Source organism: Cygnus olor, chromosome 17 (assembly GCF_009769625.2).
Source record: "Cygnus olor isolate bCygOlo1 chromosome 17, bCygOlo1.pri.v2, whole genome shotgun sequence".
Taxonomy (NCBI): domain Eukaryota; kingdom Metazoa; phylum Chordata; class Aves; order Anseriformes; family Anatidae; genus Cygnus; species Cygnus olor.
The window spans coordinates 7,154,086-7,180,119 of record NC_049185.1 but is presented as its reverse complement, the minus strand read 5'-3'; the positions used below and the strand labels follow the sequence as shown (position 1 = coordinate 7,180,119).

The window sequence follows — 26,034 nt, the reverse complement described above, 5'->3', positions numbered from 1 at the left end:
GGCTGTATCACAGCATCGGTTTTGCTTCCTGTGTAAATCTTCAGGCTGGCATCCCTGGTGCTGGCTGGAAGTCCTGATCTGCAGCATTTCAGGTGCTCAGTAAACAGTCAAGAGCAAACTGCTTGTTAGTTCCTCTACTGTCGCTAAGTGGAAGATGCGTTTCACTGTTTTTTCATGCTTTAGATCATTATTAGCTTCAGAAGCTTTTATTTGTGAGATGTAAGGAGAGTGGTGCTAGGAACTGCACTGTAATTGCAATCACAATGGTGCACGTTCACCCTTTCTGTGAGCACAAATGCTTCCAGGGCTAAAAACCTCTGTGCAAAGGAGGACATTTAAGAGGAGCACATTTAAAAGAAGAGGAGTTTATTTAAACAAGCAGTCAGTACTGAAGGCTTTGACTCCTAGTACCCACCCACGCTGACTGCTGTTTGGAAACGCTTCAGGAAAACGCCACTCCCTTAGCAGGAACTCAAGGGGGGCTGGGGCTTTGTTCTGTTTGTTTCGGTTGTGTTTTTCCGTTTGGAGTGAAGCTGTCATGGGGGTTGTCCAAGTGAAAGGCTCGCAGTCACTTTACTCTTTATTTTTCTCCAAGCTCGAGCTATTGTGTTCTACCTGAAGATTAGGGTGCTTCTCAGTAGTGAAAGAGAGCAGTGGACTGCTAATACAACTTCTCAGGCCAGTGCATTTGCTAACTTTAATTACTGTCTCCAAGAAAGGATTAAGTGCACCTCAAGTTGGGGCGCTTTCACATGTGTTAAAATTACCAGAAAAGAGGTAGTTATTTTCTGGGTCTATGTAAATGCCAAACTGAGATGAAGCATAGAAAGGTGAAATGAACTTTGCCTTTTTCTTAAGGAAATCACAAGAGCCGTGCCCTTTTGAAAGGAGTGGATGGAGAATATAACGGAGGGTATACGGGTGTACTCGCAATTCCTAGTGCCCTCTTGAAGGTGCGTTGCACTTGTTTCCCAACTGAGGTCTATGATGTATATTTAAAAATCCTGGTTTTCAGAGGAATAGCTGTTATTGCAGCTATACAGGTAAAGAAAAAGAAAGTGGGTTAATAATAATAATTTACGTCCTCTCCCTTGGAGAATGTTGTCCATGGTAGAAGGCCAGTTGTTATCCTGAAATAAAATTGGGATATCAGAAGTAACAATCCCAAAAGCACACACGAAGGCTACAGAGGAGCTCATGTTTGAAGAGACAGGGAACTTCACAGTGCTGGGCTGTGCTGAGCTGTGCATAGGCTGAGCAGTGTCCAAGGGGCCAGAGCCCATCAGGCTGCAGCGTGCGGCTGCAGGGCACCAGCCCGCAGTGTGCTGGGTTCTCCAAGTAGGTGTCTTCAGTGTCTCTATGAACTCGGCATACGCTGAATGAGCTTATTTGGATGCTTATAATGAATTGGATAAACAGTGAAATAATTAACAAAGTAGACACTTAAATGGTTATTGCAGGTTTTACAGCTGACTTTATTTAGATGAATGAGGTAGCTCATTCTGTTATTAGCTGCACCTTAGAAAAAGATTTTTTTTCCTTTCTCTTTAATGAATAAACACCACTAATACGGAAAATTAGTGTGGCATTCATTGGAAAGACAGCACAATGGTCTGCGTCCAGAGACTCTGAAGTGACTCACTTGCAACTTCTGAAAATATTTTGTTGTTTTTTTAGACGAAGAAATGTTCCCAAGTTCTTTGATACAGTATTAGAGATCATTAATTCATCAAATGTCAATATATGACTTATTGTCTAGTTAGATTATGCCCATAGCAGTTTTCCCAGGTACTGTGTTAGAGTACAAGTAGAGGCCAGGCCTGCATTTTTGCTGTTCTCTGGCTGCTATTTTTATTCCCTCAGTCAGCAGAGTTGCTTACACTTGAATGCTCGTGGATTCCTCTTGTATTCCCCAGTCAGCTGTAGGGCTTTCAGATACTTCACCCCAGTGACTGGCTCCTAAACTGGAGAGCCTTCATGCTAGGATTTAGGGCAGGATTTTAGGGCCTTTTCCTGGTCAGTGTACATTGGTATAACTAAACCTAATACTCAGCCTCTTTGTGGGTTAAGTGGCTTTTATGATTCTTACTCAGTAGAGAGAGTTTAGCAAGACTTGCAAGCTGTTTAGTTTAGCTTTCATTCTGTTACATATACCACATGTAGCTCCCTGACTTTCCCAATGAAAAAGAATACCAGCTAGCAGTAAAAACCTCTGACCTCAGTTCTGCAGGTTTTCTCTTTATCTGTTGCAATACAGCAACCGATCTGTGCAAGACTCATGTGTTGTGAGAAAATGCAAGGGAATTCAGAGGAGTGATTCAGATTACTGCAAAAGCTGACTGAGTTTCTTATATTTTAAGATATGCAATGAATGTGCTCCCCCCCCCCCTTTATTTTTTTCAAGAACAAAGAAAAAAGACTTAGAAAATTGCCTTTGACTGCATATACTGGTACTGGGAGTGGATGCTGCTGTAGGTACTCTACTCATGGTTTGGTTTGGTTTTCTTTTAAAGATGTTACCAGAGATATAAAATGCAGCTGAGATGTGAAGCCTATCTCGTAAAAACATTTTTAGTAAATCTTTAGTTGTGATTTGGTTTTGAGCCATGCTGTACCATTTTAACCAAGGTAATTTTATCACCTTCTGTTTGCATTCTGTGTGTACGCATTCACTTGACTTTTTCTTATTGAAACAGTCCTTATGTGCACTCCAACCATTTGGTACTCAGCATTCCCTAGTCATCAAGCTATTTCTGCCTAAGATTGTTACCTTTCACTGTTCCCAGCACATCTCGGAAATCTGGAATGGTAATTGGATGGGAAAACCACTTGGTCATTTGTCCTTCTGGATTGGTCCACGAGGAGGCAAATTTCAGGCAAGAAGCAAAGCATTTAAGCATAATCTGTAACACTGCTTCTTGATCATTTTGTTTTCTTGCAAACTGAATTTGGTGTTCATAATGTGTTGTCTTAAAAGCCAGTCTTTTAATACATAGGATACAGAACGTCATACTATGGAAGATTTGCCTGTATATTCTCCTGAATTCCTATTGTAAGCCTTACTTGCAAGCTTTGTCCTGCTGTTGCATTCAAGGAGATGCTAAGGAAAAATTCTGTGACTTTGGAGAAAGTCAGACATATTAGGATAGCTGTGCTGATTTGTATTTATTTCAGTGTAAATTTTCTACTTTACAGATGTCCTTGGATGGATTTTATTATTATTATTAAAAGTGGCTTCACTCCAGAGTAATTGCTCTGTTTTACCAGTGGTTTAATTTTCTTCTGAAAGAGCACTGTTTTCTCCTTCAGGACAGAGTATTTGCCTGAGGAATTACTCTGAGAAGCTGTAGTTGTTTCTTTCTGTACAGACAGCCTGCAGGTGATCCACAACTACAAAAGAAATCAAGAACTCATCTGACAGCCTGCACTGTGAAAGCAAGAGCTGGAGTCAGAAACTTTTTGAGAGGTTTTGGTATATTTATGTCTTGCAATAAGTCACTAGTCACTTTTTGTCTGGGGAGATCTCTGTGGGAATTTGTTTTTAACTCTGTCTTGAGAAACCTGAGCAATATTTTCTGTTTCAAGAGCAGAGAGACTGATTGGGGAGGTAAATCTAAATCAAATGGCTGATTCCACTGACAGCACAAAGCATGGGTTTGTAGAAAAATGAAACAGTAACTGTGGCCTTTTTCCTTTTCAAAAATCCCTAATTGGTATTTCCCCCCCACCCTTTGTCAGATGCTTTTATGCTTTGGCAGTTAAGATGCATTAGCTTCTCATGGACTGCTTGGGTTGGTTCCTCTGAAATACCTTGAGAGCAAGAGCTGTCTGTAAGGGGCTGAACCGGCTCTTAATGAAGTGAGTGTGCTGCTTCTCCTGTCAGTTGCTTTTTGGGCTATATTTAGCAGTTCCCTAGAGCTGCGTTGCAGACATGAAAGAATAAATATGACATCTTTCTAAGGACTGAGTGAGCAGTCATGGTGGACATAATCTTTCACCACCAACTGAATTGTGTCTGGGTGCAGAGCCTTCTTCAGCATAGATGTCAGCTCTGCGCTCGCTCCTTGGTGTCTGTGCTGTTGGGGGTGAAGTTGGCAGTACAGATCAATACTTAATATCTTTTTACCCTGTCTGATTTATATAAAACTGAGTTAAAGGAAGGTTTGCAAATTCATCCACTGTGTAATGGTCACCTTTTGTAAGAGAACACAAAAGACTCCCATTGTATGTGATTTGAGCTGGTAGGTGCTTTGTGTACTTCAAGTCATTTGTCCGAATCCATGGGTTTTGATGAGAAACTTTGACTCCCTGGCTATTGTATGGAGAATGAAAAATACTGCATTTTTTTTTCACTATGTTCAGCTGGATTTTACATGATGTTTCTGTTCCTTTTTCTTCAAAGAAAACAATGAAGATACAGAGGAAAGTCCAAGAGCTGTCTGTATTTGATTTTCTCAGAAATTAATCCTTAATGACTTCCAGGTGGACAGCAAATGTGTTATGAAGTCTTAGATACTTGCATGCAAGGTAGTGAAACAAAACATAGTGATGTGCATGGAAAGGATCCCATCAAGCCTGAATCCTTAAAGACCAAATTGGTGCCTATAGGAGCAGATCAGTCTGTGTGCAAGGGGATGACTGAGGTTATGCTGACTTGATGCTGTGGTTTCTGCTTCTTGAAATCCTTTGTGTAGGCTCATGGCTGGAAACTGAACCTTTATCATTTTTGTTGTCTTATGCATTTTACTAGCATTTGGAGTAGAAATACTTGCTCCTAAATGAAATGTCAGAGGATTTAATCATTGGATGGGGCAGTTATTATGACTTGAATAGGAGCAGTTCATAGCTTTGAGAAAGATTTGCCAGCTCTTGGAAAGATGAAGTGCCGTAGCCAGTTCCACATGGCATGTTGCAAATCTTTCTGAAGCTCGCCTCCCAGACAGGAGAAATCTTCCCACCTTTTTTATGTCATGCATTTCCAAGTGGTGCATTGCACACTAATGTTTTATACTGATCGCTTTGAAAGGCTTGCTTGTCATATGCCCAGTATAAAATGAAAATATGTTTGCCAGACAGGTAGCATAGATCCTGCTGTCTCTAATTTGCAGCCTGCTTCGTAGCAAATGTTATTTCCTGAAGCTAACTTTAATTTTTTATAGTTGTCATATACTTGTAAAGAAACAATTATTAGCAAGGGCTCTGATTTAGGAATGTGATTTTAAGCCTCTCTACAGTCCCTTCTGTTTCTTTACCAGCATGACCCAGCGGCAGCTTCCTCCACAGGCAGTAAGGTTTGAACATGTTATAATCACACCTGTGTATTCTGACAAATGTGGTGTGCTTTAACTGCTTCCTGCAGCAGAATTGCCTCGAAGTTCTATACTAGACTGTTTTCAGCTTCATTTTTTGGTGTCTTGAGTGCGGTGCTGTAGCTGCACCAGACCTTTGTGATGTTGGGAGAACAGTTTCTGACTAGGCAGTGGTCGCACATCTGCTCTTTGGGCCTGCGCAGCTTGCGGCAGACAGCATGTTATTACACTGGAGGCACAGTAACAAAACCTTGGCACGCAGTGTGTTAATTTAGCTGGGACAGTGCTTTTCTTCTGTAAATGTTGACTTTAGAATATTTGACGGGGAGCTGGGGAGCTAGCTTGGTCTGCGTTACGGATGCTGCTGTGCTGCTGTCACTGCAGTCTGCGCTTACCACTGGGTGTGGTAATTATAGTTGGTGGTGTTCGAGTTTCTAAGTGGGTATTGTGTACGTGAGGGAATGCTGAAATTGGAGACCTGGACTAAATAAACATCAAAGGCCTTCGAATCAGCCCGCTAGCCTGCCATAATGGGTGCTCGTCCTCCCTTACGCCAACAAGGGGCTTGTTTGGCCCAGTCACGGTGTAGGTGCGCATGTTCACGGAGGGGCTGGGAGAGGTGGCACCACAACTGAGAGAGAGGGGGGACCTGGTGAGTAATGTGCCCTCATGGACAGGGAGATAACCTGCGCTAGTGCAAGTTCATGAGAGGCTGGTTGTGGGATGGCTCTCCCAGCCCTCTGCTTCTGCGGCCTGGGCTTACGGCTGCTGGAGGATGGCTCCTGTGCAAGCAACTGAGAGGAGTCGTGCACCGTGCCACTGCTGGGGGTGTGAGGAAAGTCTCTTAGTGAGATCAATAATGTTGGAAAACTTATGTCACTGTACAGGCTCATGCCAGGTGTAGTCAGAGTCCGAAAATACCTCTCCTGCCCTGACGAAAGGGAGGAGGAGGAGAGGATGAGGTGGATGTAAGCTTGGTGGGAGTGGCACCAGCTGCTAGGACTAGGTCATTGGAGGGAGTGTGAAAGGAGCACCAGGCAATCTGCAGGTAATGTGCTCGCCAATGAGCGGATGGCCTCAGATGGGCATTTGCTTCCCTTCTGTTTCACTGCTATATGCCATGCTTACGTCTGAAATGAGAGCACGTGTAGGCTTTTCTGTTTTACGTCATTATGAGTTGGGCATTTTAAATGCATTTTACATGACTTTGCGCAGATGGACACACTTGGAATTTGGTGAAGTGGAAACATGAATTAGTTTTGGATTAATGGAAGTGTCCCAAAGAACTTCCTGAGTAGCCACCACACCTGACACCTTTCAGTTGTATCAATAGGGCCAGAGTCTTAGAAACACAGCAGAGCATATGGGGAACCAATTAATTCAGCAGATATTAAGTAAACACTTGTCCTCTGGGGAAAACCTTTTAGCACATCAGCTTTTTGGCCCAAGATCACACATGCATGAGTGGACAGTCAATGTGCCTGCCTGGATTGTCACTTGTTATTTCTCTCGATAGGCTGGGGAGTGCCTCCTCTAGACTACTACTGCCAGGCTTTTAGGAAAGTAGACTGCAGTTAATGCTTAAGCTGTCTCTCAGCCACCAGCTTTCTCATATATAACTGATGTTAATGTGCTGTTTTTTCACTATTGCCCCATGGACTACTGAAGCTGAGTCTGACGAGCTCCTGGCAGTCTATGGGCTCTTTGTTTTGAGAAGCACACTTCATCTGTGGCGTGCATGTGGAATTATTGACTCTGAATATAGCTATTTTGTCTGTTAAAGCATACACAAACGCTTGCAGGAAAGAGCCCTTCCATGAAAGGGTAATGTATTGTAAGTGTGCCTTCCTGTTGATATCAAACAGCTTTGTTTGTGTCTGCGTGGTGCTGCGCTGACTTGAGCATTGTAGACTGAGTGGGTAATAGACACTGCAGGGCGATTCAGCTGAGTGACAAGGTTCCACTTAATTTATCTGCTTTTAGAAAAAAGTCCACTGGTCTGTCATCAAAATCATGTAGCTCCGCTAGAGAGAACAGTAGAGTAATGCTTGTGTTGTAGTATGGTGATTGACAGTGAAGATCTTGTTTAAAAAAAATCTCTCCACCTGGTCCTGAACAGCTAATTAGTTCTCTTGTGAATCTGTTTTAGTAGTAACAAGATGCAAATGGTTTACAAAAGGTATTTACTACTGACCATTTGAACTTGCTTGATTGCTGAAACTGCAAATAATGCTTAATGCTATAAGCAAAGGATTTCACTGATGGTTTCTTCTGCCACAGAGTTGCTGCAGGTGCAGCTTATGTTCCTGAAGCAATTCCTTCAGTGATTTACTCCAAAGGTGCTTTTTTAACTGAGGAAAAAAATCCTTTAAACTCTTTATGTGGATTTGTATTGGTATTTGCTTACCTTCTGCTGAGTATAAAGATAGAAACCTGTTATTGGAATGCAAATACCTGATGATGGAAAATCACCTTCATTGTAAAATATGGCAGTGCTTCAGAATTGGCAACGTGCTGAAGATATGACCTTAGTGGTAGAGGATTCGGCCAGAAATGTTTAATTGAATCTCCCGTTATGATTTCTTATGTTCTTCTTATTACATGAAATATTATACTCTTCTTTAAAAAAAAAAAATCTTGTTTCTTGTGGTATGTGTACAACTCTGAAAAGGAGAAATTTCTTCAGGAAAGACTGCAAAGAAAACAGAGGTTTATCTGAGGATCTCCCTCCTACTTGGAGAAATTACGAGTACAAAATGTGAATGATAACAAACCTATTTTATCAATTATGGCTTTAAAAAGCAACAAAATTTCCAGAAGATTAGTGTTTAAATAGCCTATTTGAACTCGATGAAAGAAATAGTGAAATGCTTCAGGGCTTGTGTGCTCTATGTCTTTATATGGCTTTTGTTGTCAGCTTTTCTTTGGAGATTTTTAGAACATTGTAGGACTAGACGACTTGGTCTTCTATTGCAGGTAAAATGATTTGTGATTCTGACTGTTTTCCTGTAGTGTAAATGACTGACAGAGGGAGTGGAGGCAATGGGGCTGGATGCAAATACTGCATGAAGAGGCACGTTTCCCAGCAGTAGCCGTGTGTTATACCTGCCCCTGTTCTGAAGTGCCTGGGCTGACATGAAGCTATGCCACCACAGTATGGCTTGAGGTTGCTGAAGATGGGTCAGAGAAAGTAGAGCTCTGAGTTAAAATGCTTCATCTTCGAAAAAACAGCAGGCATCTGGGTTGGAGAAGGACTTACTTCAGCAGCTTGTCAAAGTTTGGAATTTATGAAATTAATTAGTTGAGAATAAAGCGTCTTTTATTAATGTTTGACTATCTGTGTTCATTTATAACTTAGTATGATAGAACAGCTAATGCATGCCCAGTTTCCCTTTCTAAAGCAAAAACTCTAAATAAGCTTATAAATAGTGAATAGTAAATAAGGCATTATTTGGTTATTTCAGAACATGATTCAGAGTTCTAAGCAGTGCTGTGCAATATTCAGTCACTCCTGGGTTGTTTATGTACTTTTCACTCTTTAATGAAGGACCTTGGTTTTCATTAGTATGATTTATTTAGAATGTCTTTATGGCTATAGTCAAATATCACCTATTAAAATGCCACCAGTCTTTGTCAGATACAGGCATAACCTTTTTCTACTTAGTATTTGCAGCCTATATCCTTAGCAGGGAAAATTATTAATCCCTTATGAATGCAACTGAAATGACACATGAAGTCAGCAGAAATCCTTCTATCCAGTGAGCCAGCAGGGCATGCTTGTAAGCCAGCAAACTGCAGTGCTTTGCAAAATATTATGGATTCAAAAGCACAGTGAGTTATGTCTACAAGGTTTACAAAGCTAGGATTAAGACTAGCTAACATCTACTGCTGAGGGTATATAGAGTAGGTTATCTGGCATATTCTCTGGGTCTCCAAACACATTTTAGATATATACTGACGGTCTGCTAGAATATGTTGGGTGGCTTTTGTTTAGTGAATGACACAGTTGTCCTTAGGTTTTTAATTTTCTAAATAGAGCTGTACTCAATTTAAATTTCTTGGCAAGCATACTGTTCTGTTTATTTTCTGTGATTTGAGCTCTTGCTGATTAACTTTTCCTTGTTCAGAACAAGTTGATTTAATTTATACACACGTGAGCTGATAAATGGTGGGAAGATGGAGATACTGATGTGTTTGGTCACTTGACATGGATACCTGTACTAAGTGTAGAATCAGTCTTGTCTTCCTTTCACCTGTGGTGTATGAAATGTTCATTGGTGGGTGTTGTCTTTTTTTTTTTTTTTTTTCCATTATAGCATTTGCTGTTCAGGATGGGTATCTTTGTTTTCCACTCAGATAGCTAGATTGCTACGTTTGGTCTTCCTGACTTGCTGTCATCCCCTGTAAGCAAGATTTATTCATTTGGCTCTGTCTGTGGTGTGTTGTTGCTGCACTTGCCTGGTATTTGTGGCTTAGGGCAGTACTCTTCCTCGATCCTGAGCCAGTGTGTCAGATGCAGCGAGCCAGCCCGCTGGGAGGCTGGAAGCAGTGTCTGGCACCACGTGGGCTTTTGGTGTGGCAGATATATCTTGATTTGTGCTTCGTCTGTAAGGTCTGAAAAAGACCCTTTCTCACCTCTCTTAAATGAGTTGCGCACACATTGGTACGGAACAATTCAGGCACAATTAATTCATTCACCATCAAAATCCTCTTGACTTGGTGGTGCCCAACAGCCCTGTAATTCAGGGTGGGAGTCTGACCTCAAGGATACGGTCAGGCTTGGTGAAATGGAAGCAGGTCTTGCTATAGCCATGCACCCAAGGGCATGTTTGTGGAAGTTCAGAAAGTTGATTGTGTTTCTGGAGCAGCATTGTTGAACAGAAAGATGTGCCTTCTCTCTTTCTCACGTTGACTGAGTGCAGCTCAGTAGGCCTTTTTTGGCATATGTTACAACACAGTAATGTATATAGAAGAAATACCATTAAGTTGCAACCCAGGCATGTCACTATTGCTTATGAGTGTTCACTTGTGCAAGATTGAATGCTGGGCTTGTGTTTAGGTTTCCCATGTTTTATGTTCTCCTGTCTGTAAGTGCCAGGACAAGATACACATCTAATGAGTCCTGAGCAGCAAAAACGTAGGCTAAGCAAACCAAGCAAAAAGCCAAAGAATGACGTGTTCTTTGGGAAGTCTTTAAAAAAAAAATCTTTATGCTGTAGTATGTGGGGAGAGCTGCTATTTGTCAGATGATTTATATGGGGAGCTAAAGCAGTGTTAACACGCTGGAATTAAAGATTGAAATGTTTCTTGCACATATGGATTCTGTCTTATTTCCTTTTTTCCCACTTTCCCCCTGCTCCTTCCCTGCTGTGCTTTTTTGTTTTGTTTCTCCCCTCTGTGGTTAGACTTGTGCATTTTGTAATGCTCCTAGCTGTCCATCTCTTCTTGGTGTGCCTCTGGCTCCCAGCACTGCTTTAGGATCTCCTTTCTGCAAAACGTGCTCTCTCTTCCATGCTTATGTTAGCTGTTGATAGCTATGCTGCTCACAGATTGAACACATGGAGCTGTGGAATATTATGGATTTCTGTCAGACTGTTTTTGAAGATGCCTGCATCATTTTTTAAGGATATCATTATGAGCGATTGGTTAGTCCAAATCACCAAGCCTGTCTCACTGGCTCAGCGGTACCTTTCTGGAGGTATTTTTGTCCTGCTGGGGACTCCAGGAAGGCATTAAAAGGCACCATTCTCTCTCTTTTATTGTTTTATTTTTTATTTTTTTTTTTGAAAAGGCAAATCTGAAAGCTAAAAATCAAATGAGAATGAGTCCTGGAGGGAGGCACGGTGTTTATGGCAGGGTGTTCATCGCTGGCTGTGGGCTCGCTGCCGAGTTTGTGCTGACTGAATCTGTCCGACTGGTTAAAGGGGGGTGGGATGACTTTATTTTCGGATTGCTCCTGAAGAGTTGGAAGAAAAATGAAACAACTTCATTTGAACTCTGAGAGAGACAGCTGTGTGTATAGCTGATAGAAGAACCGCTAATGCTTTCCAGAGCGGGCTGTTCCTCTGTGATGCACTTACGGGAGCTGTGCTGTAAGAATCGGCATTCTTCGGCATTCTTCTGCCAACACGTTAGTGGTGGAGGTGGGTCTTAGGGAGGCAGTTCCCTTTAGAGAAAGGCAAGAAGGCAAGGCTGGGTACCTGGCTGCTGCTTATGCTGCCAAAACAGGTGAAAATGGTTCATTCTGTGCGATCCTAAATAACAAAGGAGACTATCAGACGAGGCTTCTTTACATCAAAGCTAGACAGTCGCTGCTGCCAGCATGTACACAGGGAATTACGCACTGTGAAAAGCTCTGGCCAGGGTATGAGCAAGCTGGCTAGGAGTTTGCTAACACACTGTATGCTATTTGCAGCCTCAGCTTTGCAGGGTTGCTCTGGAAAATTAAAGATTCCCTTTCCTGGCATAAAACCACAACAAAGAGTGAGAGTGAAATGCAGCTGGCCTGTTCCTGGGTTGGAACAGCAGTGCCGCAACTTGTCTTTCTAACTGTACGAAAGTGCAGCATTCAGAATATGAATCTAGTTTTCTGGCTGATGCTAGGTAATAGCAAGTCCTTAATTTCGTCTTGTATGAGGTCTTGTTGTTATCTGTATGCTTAATTGAGAAATGGCTCTGAAAAGCCCTCTGAGAACCTGTTTGAGAGAAGTGACTTAGATCTCTAGCTCTAGGGCTGTGTCTTGACTTAATCTTTGTCGCATTTGAATTCCATTGAGAAGTGCCAAATGCATGCACAACAGAAATAATAAAAAATATATAATGTAAATTTTTGCATGGTTGGCAAAGCATTTGAATTGGAAAATCCCATTTAATCCAGAAGTGCTGAGTGTATGCTCAGTGCCAATAGGAGTGGCCACAGAAAGATGCTCGTTTCCAGAAAGCATGTGGAACGCTTTGCCACAGCTGATGTAAAGTGGGGAGGGGCCCCACATTTAACTTAAAAAAAAAAAAAAAAAAAAAAAAAAGCTATTTTAGTTTTAAGATGATGTTTCATCTGGGCATGTGACTTCCACCTCAGCTTAAATGACCTTCCCTTTCTGGTACTCATGCTCATCACACAGGAATAGCAGTCCTTCTGTGTTCTTATTTTGCCACTGAGTGTACACAGTTGTTTACTGTGAATTTTCTTGATGGCAGTACCTGGATGAACAGTGCTTATTTCTTCTTTTTTCCCTTCAGTTACTTGTTCCTGCTGTTATGCAGCCATCTCAGGCTGACGCAACAGGTTTGGGGAGCTATGATGTAGATAGCGAAGGCTGGGGAATGGGACAGACAGCGATGTGATGCCTCGGTGGCAGGGGTTTCCCAGCTGAGTTCGCACAGTGCTCTGGTTTGGAACTTGACCTTATCTGAAGTGCTGTTGGCACTGCTGAGAAGGGGATTCCCGATGGCTCTGTCCCTGAGGCAGAACCATTGCTGACCAGGAAACCTGTTCTGAGCTGCTTCCTTTGCTGACAACAATCCCTTTACTGCATTTAAGTATGATTTTTCTGGGGCTGGGATGGAGGAAGTCTTTCACAAGCTTTAAATGATTTGCTCGTAGACTGGAAAACCTTCAGAGGGGTGTAACAGTGAAGTATGAGTACTTGTGTGCAGAGACATGAGCACCTCTCCATTATCAGGTTTCTGATTAAAGAGGAACATGTTGCTTAAAAGGTTAGAACTCTTAATTTTTAATCAGTGAAGGAAATTCTAACATGAAAGTTTTTTTTTTTCATTGCGCTGCTTACTCTTGCTTTCTAAAAATTAAATCAAAATACGTATCTTGCAGATCCTCAGCTTCCTGTCAGTAGCACTAGTTAAACCTTTACCTGTGAGTCTGAAGCGTTCTCTTTGAGCTCTCCCTTACTCCTTTAGGCACTTGAGCTATGATCAGATCACCCCTTGACCTTCTTTTTGAGGTGAACAGCTCAGACCTTAGGGCTGGGTGCGAGACGTTTCTGATCTCTCAGCTGTTCTGTGCTGATCTCTTCGTAAGACTGTGCTGCCAGCTGTGTTCTGAAGCCATTGCAGCATATCCGCGTCCTTCCAAGCTGTGCGTACAAGGCCCAAACAGAGTTCTTTCAGCAATGGCTATGCAAATGCCAAAGAGAGGTGATGAAATGTTCTTCCTCAGCATTTTCCCTAATATTCAGGATTTATGTTGTTGAGGTTTTTTGGCCTTTCTGTTAAACAGGGAGCTCCATGCTCACAAGATGTGCTCTGGGAATCTCCTCAGCTTTGCTTCAAGAATGTTCTTTTTCCTCCCCAATATTTTGCTTTTTTTCCCTTCTCTATCTACATTTTAGTGCTAGTTTAACACTGACTTAGGAAGTCTACCTGCTGTCTTTCCAGTCCATGCCAAGACTATCCATGTACAAGTAAGGGTGTAAGCTCAGTCCTAAGAAATGCACAGAGAATGCATGAAGTAAACAGACTACTGAAAAAAAGCCGTCAGTGAACTCTCTCGGGCAGTTGAAATAACACAGTAACTGCATCACACTGGGGAAAATTTGCCTTTCTTCTGGAATCTCCTCCGCTGGGAAGATTTATGGCAGATGGAGTGGCCTCTGGCTTTGTTGGCTTGTTTTTGTCTTTTGGTGTTCACATGGAGTTGTAGTCATCAGAGACCTCCCGCAAAGTTTTCCTGCTGTCACGTTTTTAGTCTCTGGGGATACATGATATTGAGAGCCGGGCCTATGTTAGAAGCCACTCCCAGGTTTTCTGCTATGTTTTAGTTAGAAAATGACTTTTGGTGTGGGGCTGGGAGGGAGTGGGGCAAGGTACAGAGGGAAACAGAATTGATTTAACATGGATAATCTTGTGGGGAGTTGTTTGGACTGAAGCACTCCTGCTGTCTTGATGCCAAGCAAACCTGCTTCTTGGTGCCTGATACTGGGAGACGTTGGCAAGCACATTCCTTATGAGATGGGTGATAAGATTTATTGTCAATCACTTTTGTATTCCCTAAAATGAGAAATAATTTAGTTTAGAAGCCACTTTCTTGGAATTCAGGCTTAAAAATTCATCAGTGGCCAATTTGTCCTTTCTATCACCCTCAAGTTTATGGAAGTTTTTTTTGTTTCTTGTGTTGTAGCCATGTGTTTTGCCACAAAAGCATTCTTGTTGCATAGTTCAGACCTAGAGGCAAAATTGTGGGTGGATGAGGAGATTAGTTAAATTTAACACTGATCTGATATGGCAGCTAGGACACCAAAATAATGTTCCAGTCTTGGTTGTAATTTGAAGAATGCAGAGATGCTTTACATCTGCCTTGAAGTTCAAAATGCAATTCTCTAAGGTACTTTTGTAGCAGCGCAAGTAGGCGTGCATGCATTAGCCGAAAACTGACAGGCTGGTCTAGCAGATTTTAGTTTAACACAGTAGTGGTGTGTTTAGGTGGCTGGGGTAAAGTCTGGGACACAAAGACTGCTTAAAGAAGCTTTCTGCTGTACTCTGCTAAACTGACGGTTCTTTCTTTTGTTTTAGATGAAGGACCTAGCTTGTACTTCTGACTCCTATGTGCATGTAAGTTGATATCTAGTAATACATGCATCAGTTTAATTTATGACCAAACCTCTGTGGGGTCAAGGAGAAATGAATGCCTGTCTTGCAGAAAGGAATGTACAAATGAGTCATCCCACACCACCGTTAATGCCAGCATTGTAGAGGCAGCAGGTGGAGACAGAGGAAAAAGCTTGCTGGAAAATTGTAATCTGTGATGTAACCTCATCCCACTAAAAATCTCCCTAATTTAGCCTTGCTTAGTTCATCTGAAAGACTCCAGAGAGGAAGCAAGTCAGATCTGTTCTGGGTTTGGTCAAAGATTAGACACACAAATTTCTGTTGTGTTTTTGGGAGGTGTATTGACTAAAAAGGTGCAGACCTAAATTACTGCAAATGGTAGTGAACTCTGTACCAAATCTTGGTGAGAAGCAGTCATTTCCTCCTCATTTAGTATGCTTTCCTGGTGGACAAACTTTCCTGATATACACACTTGACAGCTAGGAGAAATAAAGCTACCCCTAACGTGTTCCAAGTGTTTGTTCTTTTTTCTTTATCATGTTCGTATTAAGTGTAGGACTTACGCTTCTGTTTTACTGCATGATCTTGCCTAACTGCTGGGGAAAAAGAGCTTGTGACTAAGGGATTGACTGATGGGTTGTGATACTCTCATCCAATTCTGGGTTTTACTACCTGGGCTCCGAGGCCTGGATCCCACAGTTTTAATGCTTTCTTGAAATGCCACAGGCTGGATGTAATTCCCTACAGAATTGGTAGCAAGAGCTGGATGTATCCCAGGATGCGATTTAGTCTGTGCAAGATCTGAATTGTTCTCTGAAGTTCCAATTCTTTATTGAACGGAGACGGGAGAGGAAGAATTAAGTTGTTGTGCATTTAGGTACCTTGCTAAGCTGCCTGAAGATGGGTGATGTGAGTTTGAAGCTATTATATACCTCTTTTGCTACCTGGAAGATGCGTGTCCTCACTCTTCCCTCTCAGGAACTCTTCGGGTCAGCAGATTGCTATGTTGAAGTGCAGTTGTATCATCCTTTGGCAGTGCAAAAGCTACTAGCGATTGCTTGGTTCTGAAAACCAGTGGGTATGCTTGATTTGCTGAGCATTACCTTTATTTTGTAGTGGGTCTGCTTAATGTGTAATATTTAAGTATATATCATATCGCTTCTGCTGAGGCTGACTGGGATGTCGATATCAAGACATCTTTGGTTAACACGGAGTCAATCTGAAAAGCAGGGCAAAGCAATACAGAGCCCTGAGAGACGTCTCACTTGTCAAAGTGACAAATTGCCCTTTCTGATTCAAAGGACCAGCTTGCATGGCAGAGCTAAGTAGCTACTGGAGAAAGGGGAGGAGAGCATGGGAAAAATACCCTATTTGTTTAGGCCTACCCCAGTGTTTTTTGTTGTTTGTTGCCCTGAGTTTGAAGGTCTTTGTTTTCCATAGTCTAAAACAACTTCTCAGCAGGTTGAGAGGAGCAAGGCCTCTCCCACTTTTCGTTCTTATAAACTGTTTACAATCTCCCTCAGTTTTCTAGCTTTGTATGGAAAAGTTCAGTGGGTCAGCTTTCCCTTTAGCTTCATCCATCATTCCAGTCAATTAGAAATAGTTGAGGGCCAATTGCCCGGTCTTCCATTAACTGAGACACTTCAGATTGTTTAAAATAGCATAAAAGCCCTCTTTGTTGACCGTTGGGCAGGCACTGTGGATTTCCCTATTGATGGGCAGTTACCGCGTGGCTGAACAGAACCCCAGTGTCTCTGACAGTATTTGAGGGATAACTATTACTACTACAGGCCTTGTCTGCGTTTTGATTCCTTCTCCTTCACCTCCGCCTCTCGCTTTCCCTGAAAGGTGTGATGCCTTCAGATAGTGAATTACCATGCCTGCTTGCAAAAAAAAAGCTGGTTTGTGGCTTTTCAAAACTTCTGTAGTAAAGGGTGGTGTTTTTTTTTTTTTTTCCAGTTGCTGAAAAGTTCCTTTTTAACCTTGGTGCTTTAAAAGCTCTTGGCATTATTTGTTAGTTGCTTGTCGTGTGTGTTTCTAAAGGACAAAGGAAGTGTGTAAGTGTTCAGGAAACAGCCAGGGCATTGTGGTGTGCAGCTGAGTTCATTCTGGTACCCCATGCCAGGACAGCCTGCTTTCATTTAGGGCTAACATTTTCCTTATGTTCAGAACTGCCCAGCCTCAGGGTAGGGCTTGTGCGAGAGCTCCAATAGAGCACTGGAAGCTTGTCATAGGTTAATGTGTTTGGGTTGACACTGAAGTGAGCTGATATGTATAAAAATACTACATTTTGTTTCCCATGACATGTAACTGGAGAAGTAAGCTTACTGAGAGGAGATCAGTTTATCTGTAGCAACGTAGATGTTTACGTATTCCCATCTTGAAATCCTTGTCCATCTTGCAAACTCTTTCTGATGCCATATACTGCTTTGGTTTAAGTATGGCCTAATCCATGTACTTCTGTTGTTCTGGAGCCATTTTGCCTGAGTGATGTGTTATCATTTGATCCCAGCTGTACAGCAGTATTTCCCCTGATTGTGAAGAGTCTGGATAGCTGTGACTGAGCAGCTGTGCTTGGGGCTGATGGCCTGGACCTTGCAGTGTCTTTTGGAACTGGAGGAAAACAGTGTGTGGCAGCCGTTGATTATGAGGTGCCCTGTCGTAGTAGTGCTAGCATGTGAGGGCTTACCTGTTTCTCTGTCTGCTCATCCCTTTTTGATCATGCTTCAGGAACAGTCTCCTCTGTGGCTGCCTCTCAGATGACAGAGGCTCAGTGACGTGCATGTGCTAGTGAGCTTGGATTTCAGCTCTTGTGCTACTGAGAAGCACAAAAAGCTCTCTGGACAAATCCAGGGCAGAGGGTGCAGCAGGGATTTTGGGGCTTGGATAAGAGAAAAGGGAGCTCAATGGGTCAGGGGAATATGATGATGATCAGACAGCTGCTTCATAGCTGGATCTTGTACTGGAGAAAGGTCTGCCACAAAAGTACCAAGCAAGCTCCACCAGTGACTTTCTTGCTCTGTGATGTCCTACTGGGATACCAATCTAATATATTTACTCAAACAAGGAACGTAGTGATCTCAAGGCTTGTTGGACTGATGTGTTTCTAGAAATTTGCATTATTTTTTTTCTTCCTCCTTTCTCTTCCACATGCCTTCAGCAAGTAACAGCCTGAGGACGTGTCTGCGCTAGAAGCGCAGACCTAAGTTGGAAGGAGACCAGTGGGGCAGAACATCAATCCGAGACTTGATTCTGACAAAATTGATGTTTGTTTGTTTTGTACTTGTAAATTATCTCATGCTTTGCAGAAATTGAAGCTTTAATAAATAATTTAAACCAAGTATGAGAAGGGGAGGAGAGAGAATCCCTATTTGCTGTAATTAGTGCTCTTATTTAATGCCATTAATTATACCCAGCCTTCTAATGTTCTTCACAGGAGTTGATACATTTGAGCTTTGTCTATGCTGGGATCAAGTGAGGACAAGTATGTCCACTGATGTAGAATCCAGCCTTTGTGCTTTGCAAAACCCTTCAAATTTGGTGTCTAGCAGTAGCCTGGAGTAAGCAGTAGCCTGAATAGCCTGCATTGCAGTCTGCTGAACAAAGGATGTGTCTGGGAGAATGATGATTCGATGTACATGTTTTCCGTGTTTTTGAAGAGGGACTGTTTTAGTGGAAGTAATAATCTACTGCAATTTTATATTATTGCCAGACTGTTTTAAATTGTTTCATAGGCAGAGAATAAAGAACTTTGTTTACTGTTTTAAAGTAGGATGTCTGATCCTCCTAGGGGAGGTTATTCTTTTATTAAGAAAGATATAAAATAGCTGCTTTGATGGAAATATAACTCTAGGAATTGAGATGGTGATGATTATTATAGAAGCTGTAGCGTTCTAATGCAAAATAAGCCCTAGGAGGTATGTACCCTAAATGGCAAATCACTCTGTTTTTTAACAAAACAGGAATTACTATTATTTTGATTCTTGCTTATTTTACAAGGTCTTTAGCTATTTCATCTGCACTTAACTTTTACAGGCTGGGGATAAATTGATTGTTGCTGTTGTTTTGCTTTTTAAATAACTTGGCGTTTTTAAAGCATGCTAGAGATGGTAGCACAGATCAACAGCATAGGATTCATTTGATACTCAAAAAACGCAGGGAGAAAAGCCGTGACTACTGATATCCTATGCACTAGCTGAATCTGTTCTTATCTGAATCTGTTCTTATAACCTGGTGTTGTCTTGTGATCTTCCTGGAAGGAGCCAAAGATCATTATTTCAAGGGGACCTCACAGCTAATACATATTAATTTTTGGGAGGTAGCAACTTGACGTGTTTCATTGCGAGAGATCTCCTGTAGCCATTTTACAGGGGCAGTGGGATCCTTCAGGGCCCTGAGGATACTGATAGGCCTTAGTGGCTCTGACCAACCTCATGTGGGGCTTCCACCCACATTCCCAGCCCAGAGGCCTGGGCTCTGGGCCCTCAGTCGTGTGGCTGGCCATGAACCCAGCTGATCCAGACCCTGACCTACAGACTGCCTTCCTGGCCTGACCTCGTGCCTGCCTTGTCACTATGGACCTGCCTGGTTATCACTGGACCTAATCCTAACCCTGTCCTGCAGATTTACTTCCCAGCTAGGCCTCAAGCCTCCACCGTCACCATGATACTACCTCTTGGCCATGCATGGCTGCCATCTCCAGGTCTGTCTTGCTCACCTCACTTGGGTGCTGTGTGTGGTACCAGCTGGCAAGGCCCCTGCCCTGTCATCCATGGGGTCCCACCTCAGCTCCCACGTCCCTCAGGGAGCTGCTGGCCCTTACTGTTCCATAATCTCTGTCATTCTGCTTTTCTGCTTAACTGTTTCAAAGGGAGCCTCCCCGGAGGAGAAGGGAGCCAATGTGCAGGAACTGTCAAGATTCCTGACAGTCCCCCCCTGTTGAAGAGTACTGGAGAGAAGCTCCCTTCAGATTTAGTTTTCCCAGACGCTCAGCTAGGAGTATAGTTGTTGCTGTGGCATGGCAGATCCTTCTTGTGCTGGGAACCCCATTTTGTTTGATGGGTGGGATAGACCCAAGGGACTTGGCCACTGTGGTAGGGAAAGAGGAGTTGCCATCTTGCTTTTTGCTTGGAAAGCTGTTCCAAACTGGAATTACCTACCTTTAGCAGGCAGGGAATTACCAATAGGATTATTCATTAGGAGTGTCATATTCCAGCTCTATCTGGAACGTGTGTTTAACTTTGAATAATTAGGCTCAACTGCTAAATGTTTGGAATCTGAGATGCTGAGATGTATTTAGCAAATGCGTCCTAGATACTGCCTTAGAAGCTGAGCACAGAGGAAGGTGGTTGAAAGGGGTGATATGTCCCAGTTTCTGCAATTTGCAATGACCTAAAATCCATAATGATGGAAACTAAAAACAGATAATGAAATCTTTGCATCTTTGCTCAGTTAATGCTAGCTTGTGACAACTACAAGTTAGCAATGTGGAGAAAATACTGGTTTGGGAGATCAAAGAACCACCTCCTTAAACTGATTCAGGAAAGAGTAAACTGGATGATATTCTGTCCTCTTTGCTCACTGCATTCCTCAGTAGCTCATGTAGTAAGAACGAAAATACAAGAAAATGTTGTCTGGTTAGTTGTCTGTGTTGGGATATTCACCTTGAACTTTGTAAGCTTTTATTTTGTCTGATGCTCAGGACAGTCTCTTGCTAACAATTCTTTCTCCTGCAGATCTGTACCGTATCTGTACCTGAATCTTCATTTTAGGAGCAGCCACAGGATAAAGACTGGCTTGGTGTTTATTTGAAGTCAATATGCTCTAGTATGCAATTTGCTCATGTTTAAGTGTCCAGCTTTAAAGGTTTGCTTTGCCTACAGGCAGTCTGAATACAAAGGGATGCTATTTTTTTCATAAAGTAAAAGTTTTACAAAAACACAAAGAGCAAAATACTTCTTTCCACCTTCCATCTTCGCAGATTTACTATTGCAGAGCAGAGTTTGCCTCTGCAGAATCCAGAGAAGGAAGAAATGTCAATTCATGCAGTTATCTCGAGGTGCAGGTAGAAATGAGCAAGGTGGATGAGATGTGTCCATGCACGTCCACATGTGAGAGGAGTGAGCAAGTTGCGCCCTGAATCAGTTTTGGCATTTGATGCCACAGAGATGACAAGGAGGTTTACAGGGATGAGATGTAATGGAATAAATATTTTTGTGTAACTAGTGTCTTTGATGTTGGCCAGACTGCTTGTGTGATGATGCGTGGAAGTTCTGAGCCTTCACTGTGTTGCAATATTGTGTAAATCCTTTTGTTTAAAGGGAAGCTCTGCTGCGGAGTGGGGAAAACTGAATTGCAGTTGGAATTTATTATCTTTGAGGAAAACCATGAAGGGATTCATGTATGTATCTCAGGAGCTAGTTTCCCTCCTGAAGTTTTAGGCAAAAGACACCATCTGACATCTGAACTGTACCATAAAAGATTCAGTGCATCTTGACTTATCGGCTGTAACAATGAAGTACTGCAGACTGAAAGGGGTGATTTTCATTAGGATTTCAAAAGCCTTATTCTGTTGATAAATTCTGTGTTACTTTGTGATTTCAATAAAAATGAGAGCAGTGCCTGCTTATATCACCTCTGGTGGTCTAGCACGTGCTGCCTTTGAAGGCTGTCCTTGTTGCATTTTGACTGAGATGATTGCCGAAGGCTTATTGTCATGGTCTTGGTTAATATTAGTACTTACCTGAAAATGAAAGCAGCTGCCTTACTAGAGCCCACATTCCAGAATGTCAGAATACAGCTGTAAATAAAGGAAACCGAACAAGGGCATCTTGGCTTGTTTCAAAGGAAATTATAGATTGCACAGGAATTAAATGACATGTTTTCCCTGTGGAGCTTAATGAGACCTCAGTACCCTGTTCCTGCTCACGGGTAAAAAGTCACTTGGAACGATAATATCCTTCAGAGCTTACACTAAACCGTGGCACAGCAAAGAGGGCAATCCAAAGTTCATCAGAATGAAATGCACTTTTTCAAAATAAAATTTTGTAGTTCCATGGTGATGAGGCTTCTCACAAGTACAGAGTATTTAAACCTTGAGGTGATTAGATTCGATTCCCACATGGCAACAGTTTCATCCCAATCATTTTGTTTTCCTGTGATGTGAAAACATATACTGAATTTGCCCATGGTGTTTTCTTTAGAAAAAGTGTATTAACTTTGCAAGTTAAGGCCCTGTGTCATTCTTCTCCATTAAAAAAAAAAGTGTGTGTGCATATATATGTTCTTTAATAAAGGCTCCTCTTTGTATGCCTGTTTGACAAGATGAGCAAAGCTTTCTTTGGCTTTGAGGCTTGTGTAGCCTGATAGCTTCAGGAATTATAATGAAATGAATAGTCTGCCATTTCATTTCACATAGCTGAGGATTCATAATGCCGGAGAAAAGTCTTATTTCTCAGTACGTAAGCCAGGTCTTTATTGGCCACTTGCTGTGAAACTTCTAAAATACGTTCATATACCAAAGGGGAGCTTCTCTGCTTTCTGTGCTGAGACACACAATTGCATAAGAAAAAGGAAAGTTCAGACACTTGTGCTGGCGAGAAGCAGAAACGTTCTCTTTGGGCAGTATTCCTGCGAGAACTGGCCTTTGATCTAGTTTCTTTCTGTTTAGTGTTTCTGTTTGTTGTCTATCTGTTACAAGTTTTAAACGAGCTTACATCTGGTTAGATCTTAACCCCCTTGGCAAAGGGAAGATGTCAGAAGGGTGGCATTGCACGTAATGCAGCTGTTAATCTGTAGCTGTCCCTTTTAGATTATCATTTCTTTGGACAGTTTGAGACAGGTGTCAGTTTAATGGTAGGTATTGATGCTTTATAGCCTTCTGTAGTCTGCAACTGAGTGGATTTTATTAAATGGAAATAAACGTTTAATGATGTGCAAGGTAAACTGCTTTGAAACCCAGTGGTCCCATTCAGTACAGAACAGAATAAATGTTTTTCTGGACAGAAATTCCATTCCTCCTAGACCGGGCATCGAAGAGGAAGCTTAAGGCAGGCTTAAATATAAGGCAGTAGTCTGTTAGTCTGTAATAGGTTGCCTGTAAATATGAAGTTCATTATAGCTGCTTCACATGATTTCCATTTACTGAGCTGAGCCCAGTCATACCAGCATAGTTACAGCATGCTTTTATGAGGCACTAAATTATTCTTTCTCTGAATCTCTATTTGCAAGTTGTTGGGTAGAATGTGTTACTCAGTTGAAAAAGCTGAAATCGATAAAATATTTATACCATGATGGTAGAAGTGAAAAATTATTTAATTTTTTTTTTTTGCCTGCTTCTTTAGGAACAAAGCCCCAGCAACCAGACATCAATTACAATGATGCAAGAACCTCAGGAAATGGTGGAAGAAACAGTTACTGTGGAGGAAGACCCAGGCACTCCGACTTCCCATGTGTCAATTGTCACTTCTGAAGATGGAACTACAAGGAGAACTGAAACCAAGGTGAGAGGCTAATAACAGACGAAGAAAATGGGAAACCACCACCACCTAATCACAAAATAAAAATAGCAGGGATTAGCACAAGTGATGAGAACCATGCTATTTTGATCCTCAGTGATTTTTGAGTATGTTGCCTTTGCCAGCAAAGCTGAGTTAAAGTTGTTTTTCAGTTTTGTCTCTATGTCCAGATTGCTCCCAATCGGTTGTGCTGACATAGGTGTTCACGGAGCTGCAAACTGAGCAGCAAAAATTATCCGGGTTAACCAAACAGAAATACTAGCACCCACTCCCAGATTGCTCTTTTAAGGTTCGCTTTGTTTTATTGACAGGATTCACAGAATTGCCCTGTAAACACATACAGTGATGTGAGAATTAGATGAGATAGAAGGGCTTGGAATAAAAGACTTTTGCAGCCAAGGAGAATGTGCTTGGAAGCATGTCTTCAAATTAGTTATAATCTGTAATAACAATATGCAATTATGCTCTTGTCCTTTAGAACAAGAAGCATCCTATTTAAATGAAACCACAACATTTACATTCTGCACCAATACAGTGAATGGGATTTTACTCGTGATGAGTAGGCTATGTTCTCAAGCGACCTGTACCGCAGGTTCCACTGGATTAGACGCTGCATGTCGTCTTTTCCTGATGTCTTTTTGCTCCCTTTTCTAGGCTGCATGTAAGATAATTTTTCAATCTGTGATGAGCAGGTGCTGCATGTTCATGGTTGCCTTGCATGCTGTTGGGTTCGGTTTTTGGAACAGTAATACGACTTGACGTTTGGGTCTTGAGTTGAGCTGACATCTTTGTTAGGTTTTGGTCTTGTGAAAGATCAAGGGTTATTCCTTTTTTAAAAAACTTGTAAACAGAACTGATTTAAATAAAGGCTGTCCAGCTGCTTTCTGTGTCAGAAGGAGTTAAATGGAGATTGTTGCATATATCAGTGTTTATTTTTACAGACATTCCAGAATTGCAGTCCTCTAAGGTTTGCAGAGGACACTGGAGTTGCAGGTTAGAGTGAAGGAACGTCCGTTTCCTGAGATCAGAGGGCCTGCACACATTCGTATAAACTGAGTATCTGCTTTAAAATGTTAGTTAAAAGATAGATTGAACTGGCCTATTTTCTCCTTCTTAGAACGAAATGAAGGTCTTAAAAAGTAAAACTTTAAAAAAAAAAAAAAAAAAAAAAGGCAACAAAACCCTGTGTTGATTACTTCTTCAAATAATCTACTGTATTTCATTTGTGACTTATTTGAAATAAATGCTTTTTTTTCTAATGGCAGCAACAACTGTTTACAGGAAGGAAGTGATAAACTTACAGTAGTGATGGACACCTTTTTATATGGACTAACAGTATTGAATATTTTTAGGGCAAAGTGCAGCTATGCAAAGGAATAAAATGATAGCTATGACTATAAAAATAGAGTAGAGGCCATGTAGTAGTCCCTAGATAATGGAACCACATGGAATGAAATAGTTTGTCTGAAATAGTCACGCCGCTGATAAATCTGCGTGTTTGTCATAACAGACAAGGTGTGTTATTCTCCTTTGAGGCATAGCTGTTGTTTTACCATCTTCCCACAGAAAAGGGAAGTGGTAGCTCCAAAAAAGGCATTATGTCTGCATATGGGGAAAAATTGTAAAAAGAACATCTCTACAACTGCTGTTCCGTTTCAAAGAGCAATGTTTTACTCTGTTACTCTAGTTCATTCCAGGCACTGAAACGCATTAAGAACAGGAGGAGGGTGCACAATTGTCAGACAGTGGTTTTATGTAGTTTCAAATAATTCCGCTGATTCCTACTTATGTACTATCTGGAGATGTTTCCTAGTATTTCATTGGTCTATTTAGCAACTCTATAATAAATAAATAAAGAAAAATCCAGCTGTTGAGAAAGTGGCTCTGAAATGTCTAAACACAGACAGGGCTGGCTTAGCCCTAACTGTTGAAAGAAACACTGGGTCTTTGAGGTTGTTGCTGTCTGAGTGGTTTTGACTTTTCCTTATTGTGATAATGTGGTGTAAATTTAAGAGCACTTAGAGATGAATCCGAGGTCAGATTTTTTGTGTTGTTTTTAATCACTTTGGTTTCAACTTGTTTTGTTTCTGATAGTGAATGTGAAAATGAAAACTTTTATCGTTGGAATTCCATAGCATTGGTTAAGTGTCCTGCAGTTAATTGGCATTGACTTCCTATCACTTTTAACAGGTATCATCACGGTGCTTTTAGAGGTCACACTATTACACGTGAGTGCCTTACGGAGAAAATGAAGTTTGCTCGTACCTTATGTGTGGAGGCAAAATTCTGACCTTGCTGCTCAGATGAGGACAATGAAGGAGAGTTGCTGTGGGATGTGAGATGCAGACGTGTCCCCTGGGCATGCAGCGTGCTGCAGGAGCAGTGATTCTCCTCTTGACTAATGGCTACAGACGGGGCTATAGTTCAAGTGTATGACTTGATCAGCACCGTCCTGGTGCTCTGCTGCAAGCGCATGAGTACTTGAGCAATTTTAATCGCCCTGGGCCAGTGCTGCTTCTCTGTAAACAAGCACACTAATCAGTACGTACCCTATTAACTGCTGGTTGGGACCTACAGAATTTGACTACCTAGAAATTGGCTATCTCAGATAAATTGCCACTCTATTGCGACAATGAAATACTACT

General features: G+C 41.8%; 1 protein-coding gene across 21 annotated transcripts in view; it reads left to right on the top strand.

Annotated features, from left to right (window-relative positions):
* ARVCF (ARVCF delta catenin family member) overlaps positions 1-26,034 on the top strand; it is a 267,046-nt gene that overhangs the window by 155,351 nt on the left and 85,661 nt on the right. For 11 of the 21 annotated variants that reach the window (XM_040576691.1, XM_040576698.1, XM_040576693.1 and 8 more), the window contains 2 exons: positions 14,838-14,876; positions 23,216-23,374. In XM_040576691.1, coding sequence (XP_040432625.1) covers positions 14,838-14,876; positions 23,216-23,374 — 198 coding nt within the window. Of the gene's footprint in view, positions 1-7,558; positions 7,601-14,837; positions 14,877-23,215; positions 23,375-26,034 lie in introns of those variants that run through there. The other 10 variants (XM_040576712.1, XM_040576695.1, XM_040576694.1 and 7 more) reach the window with 2 other exon arrangements.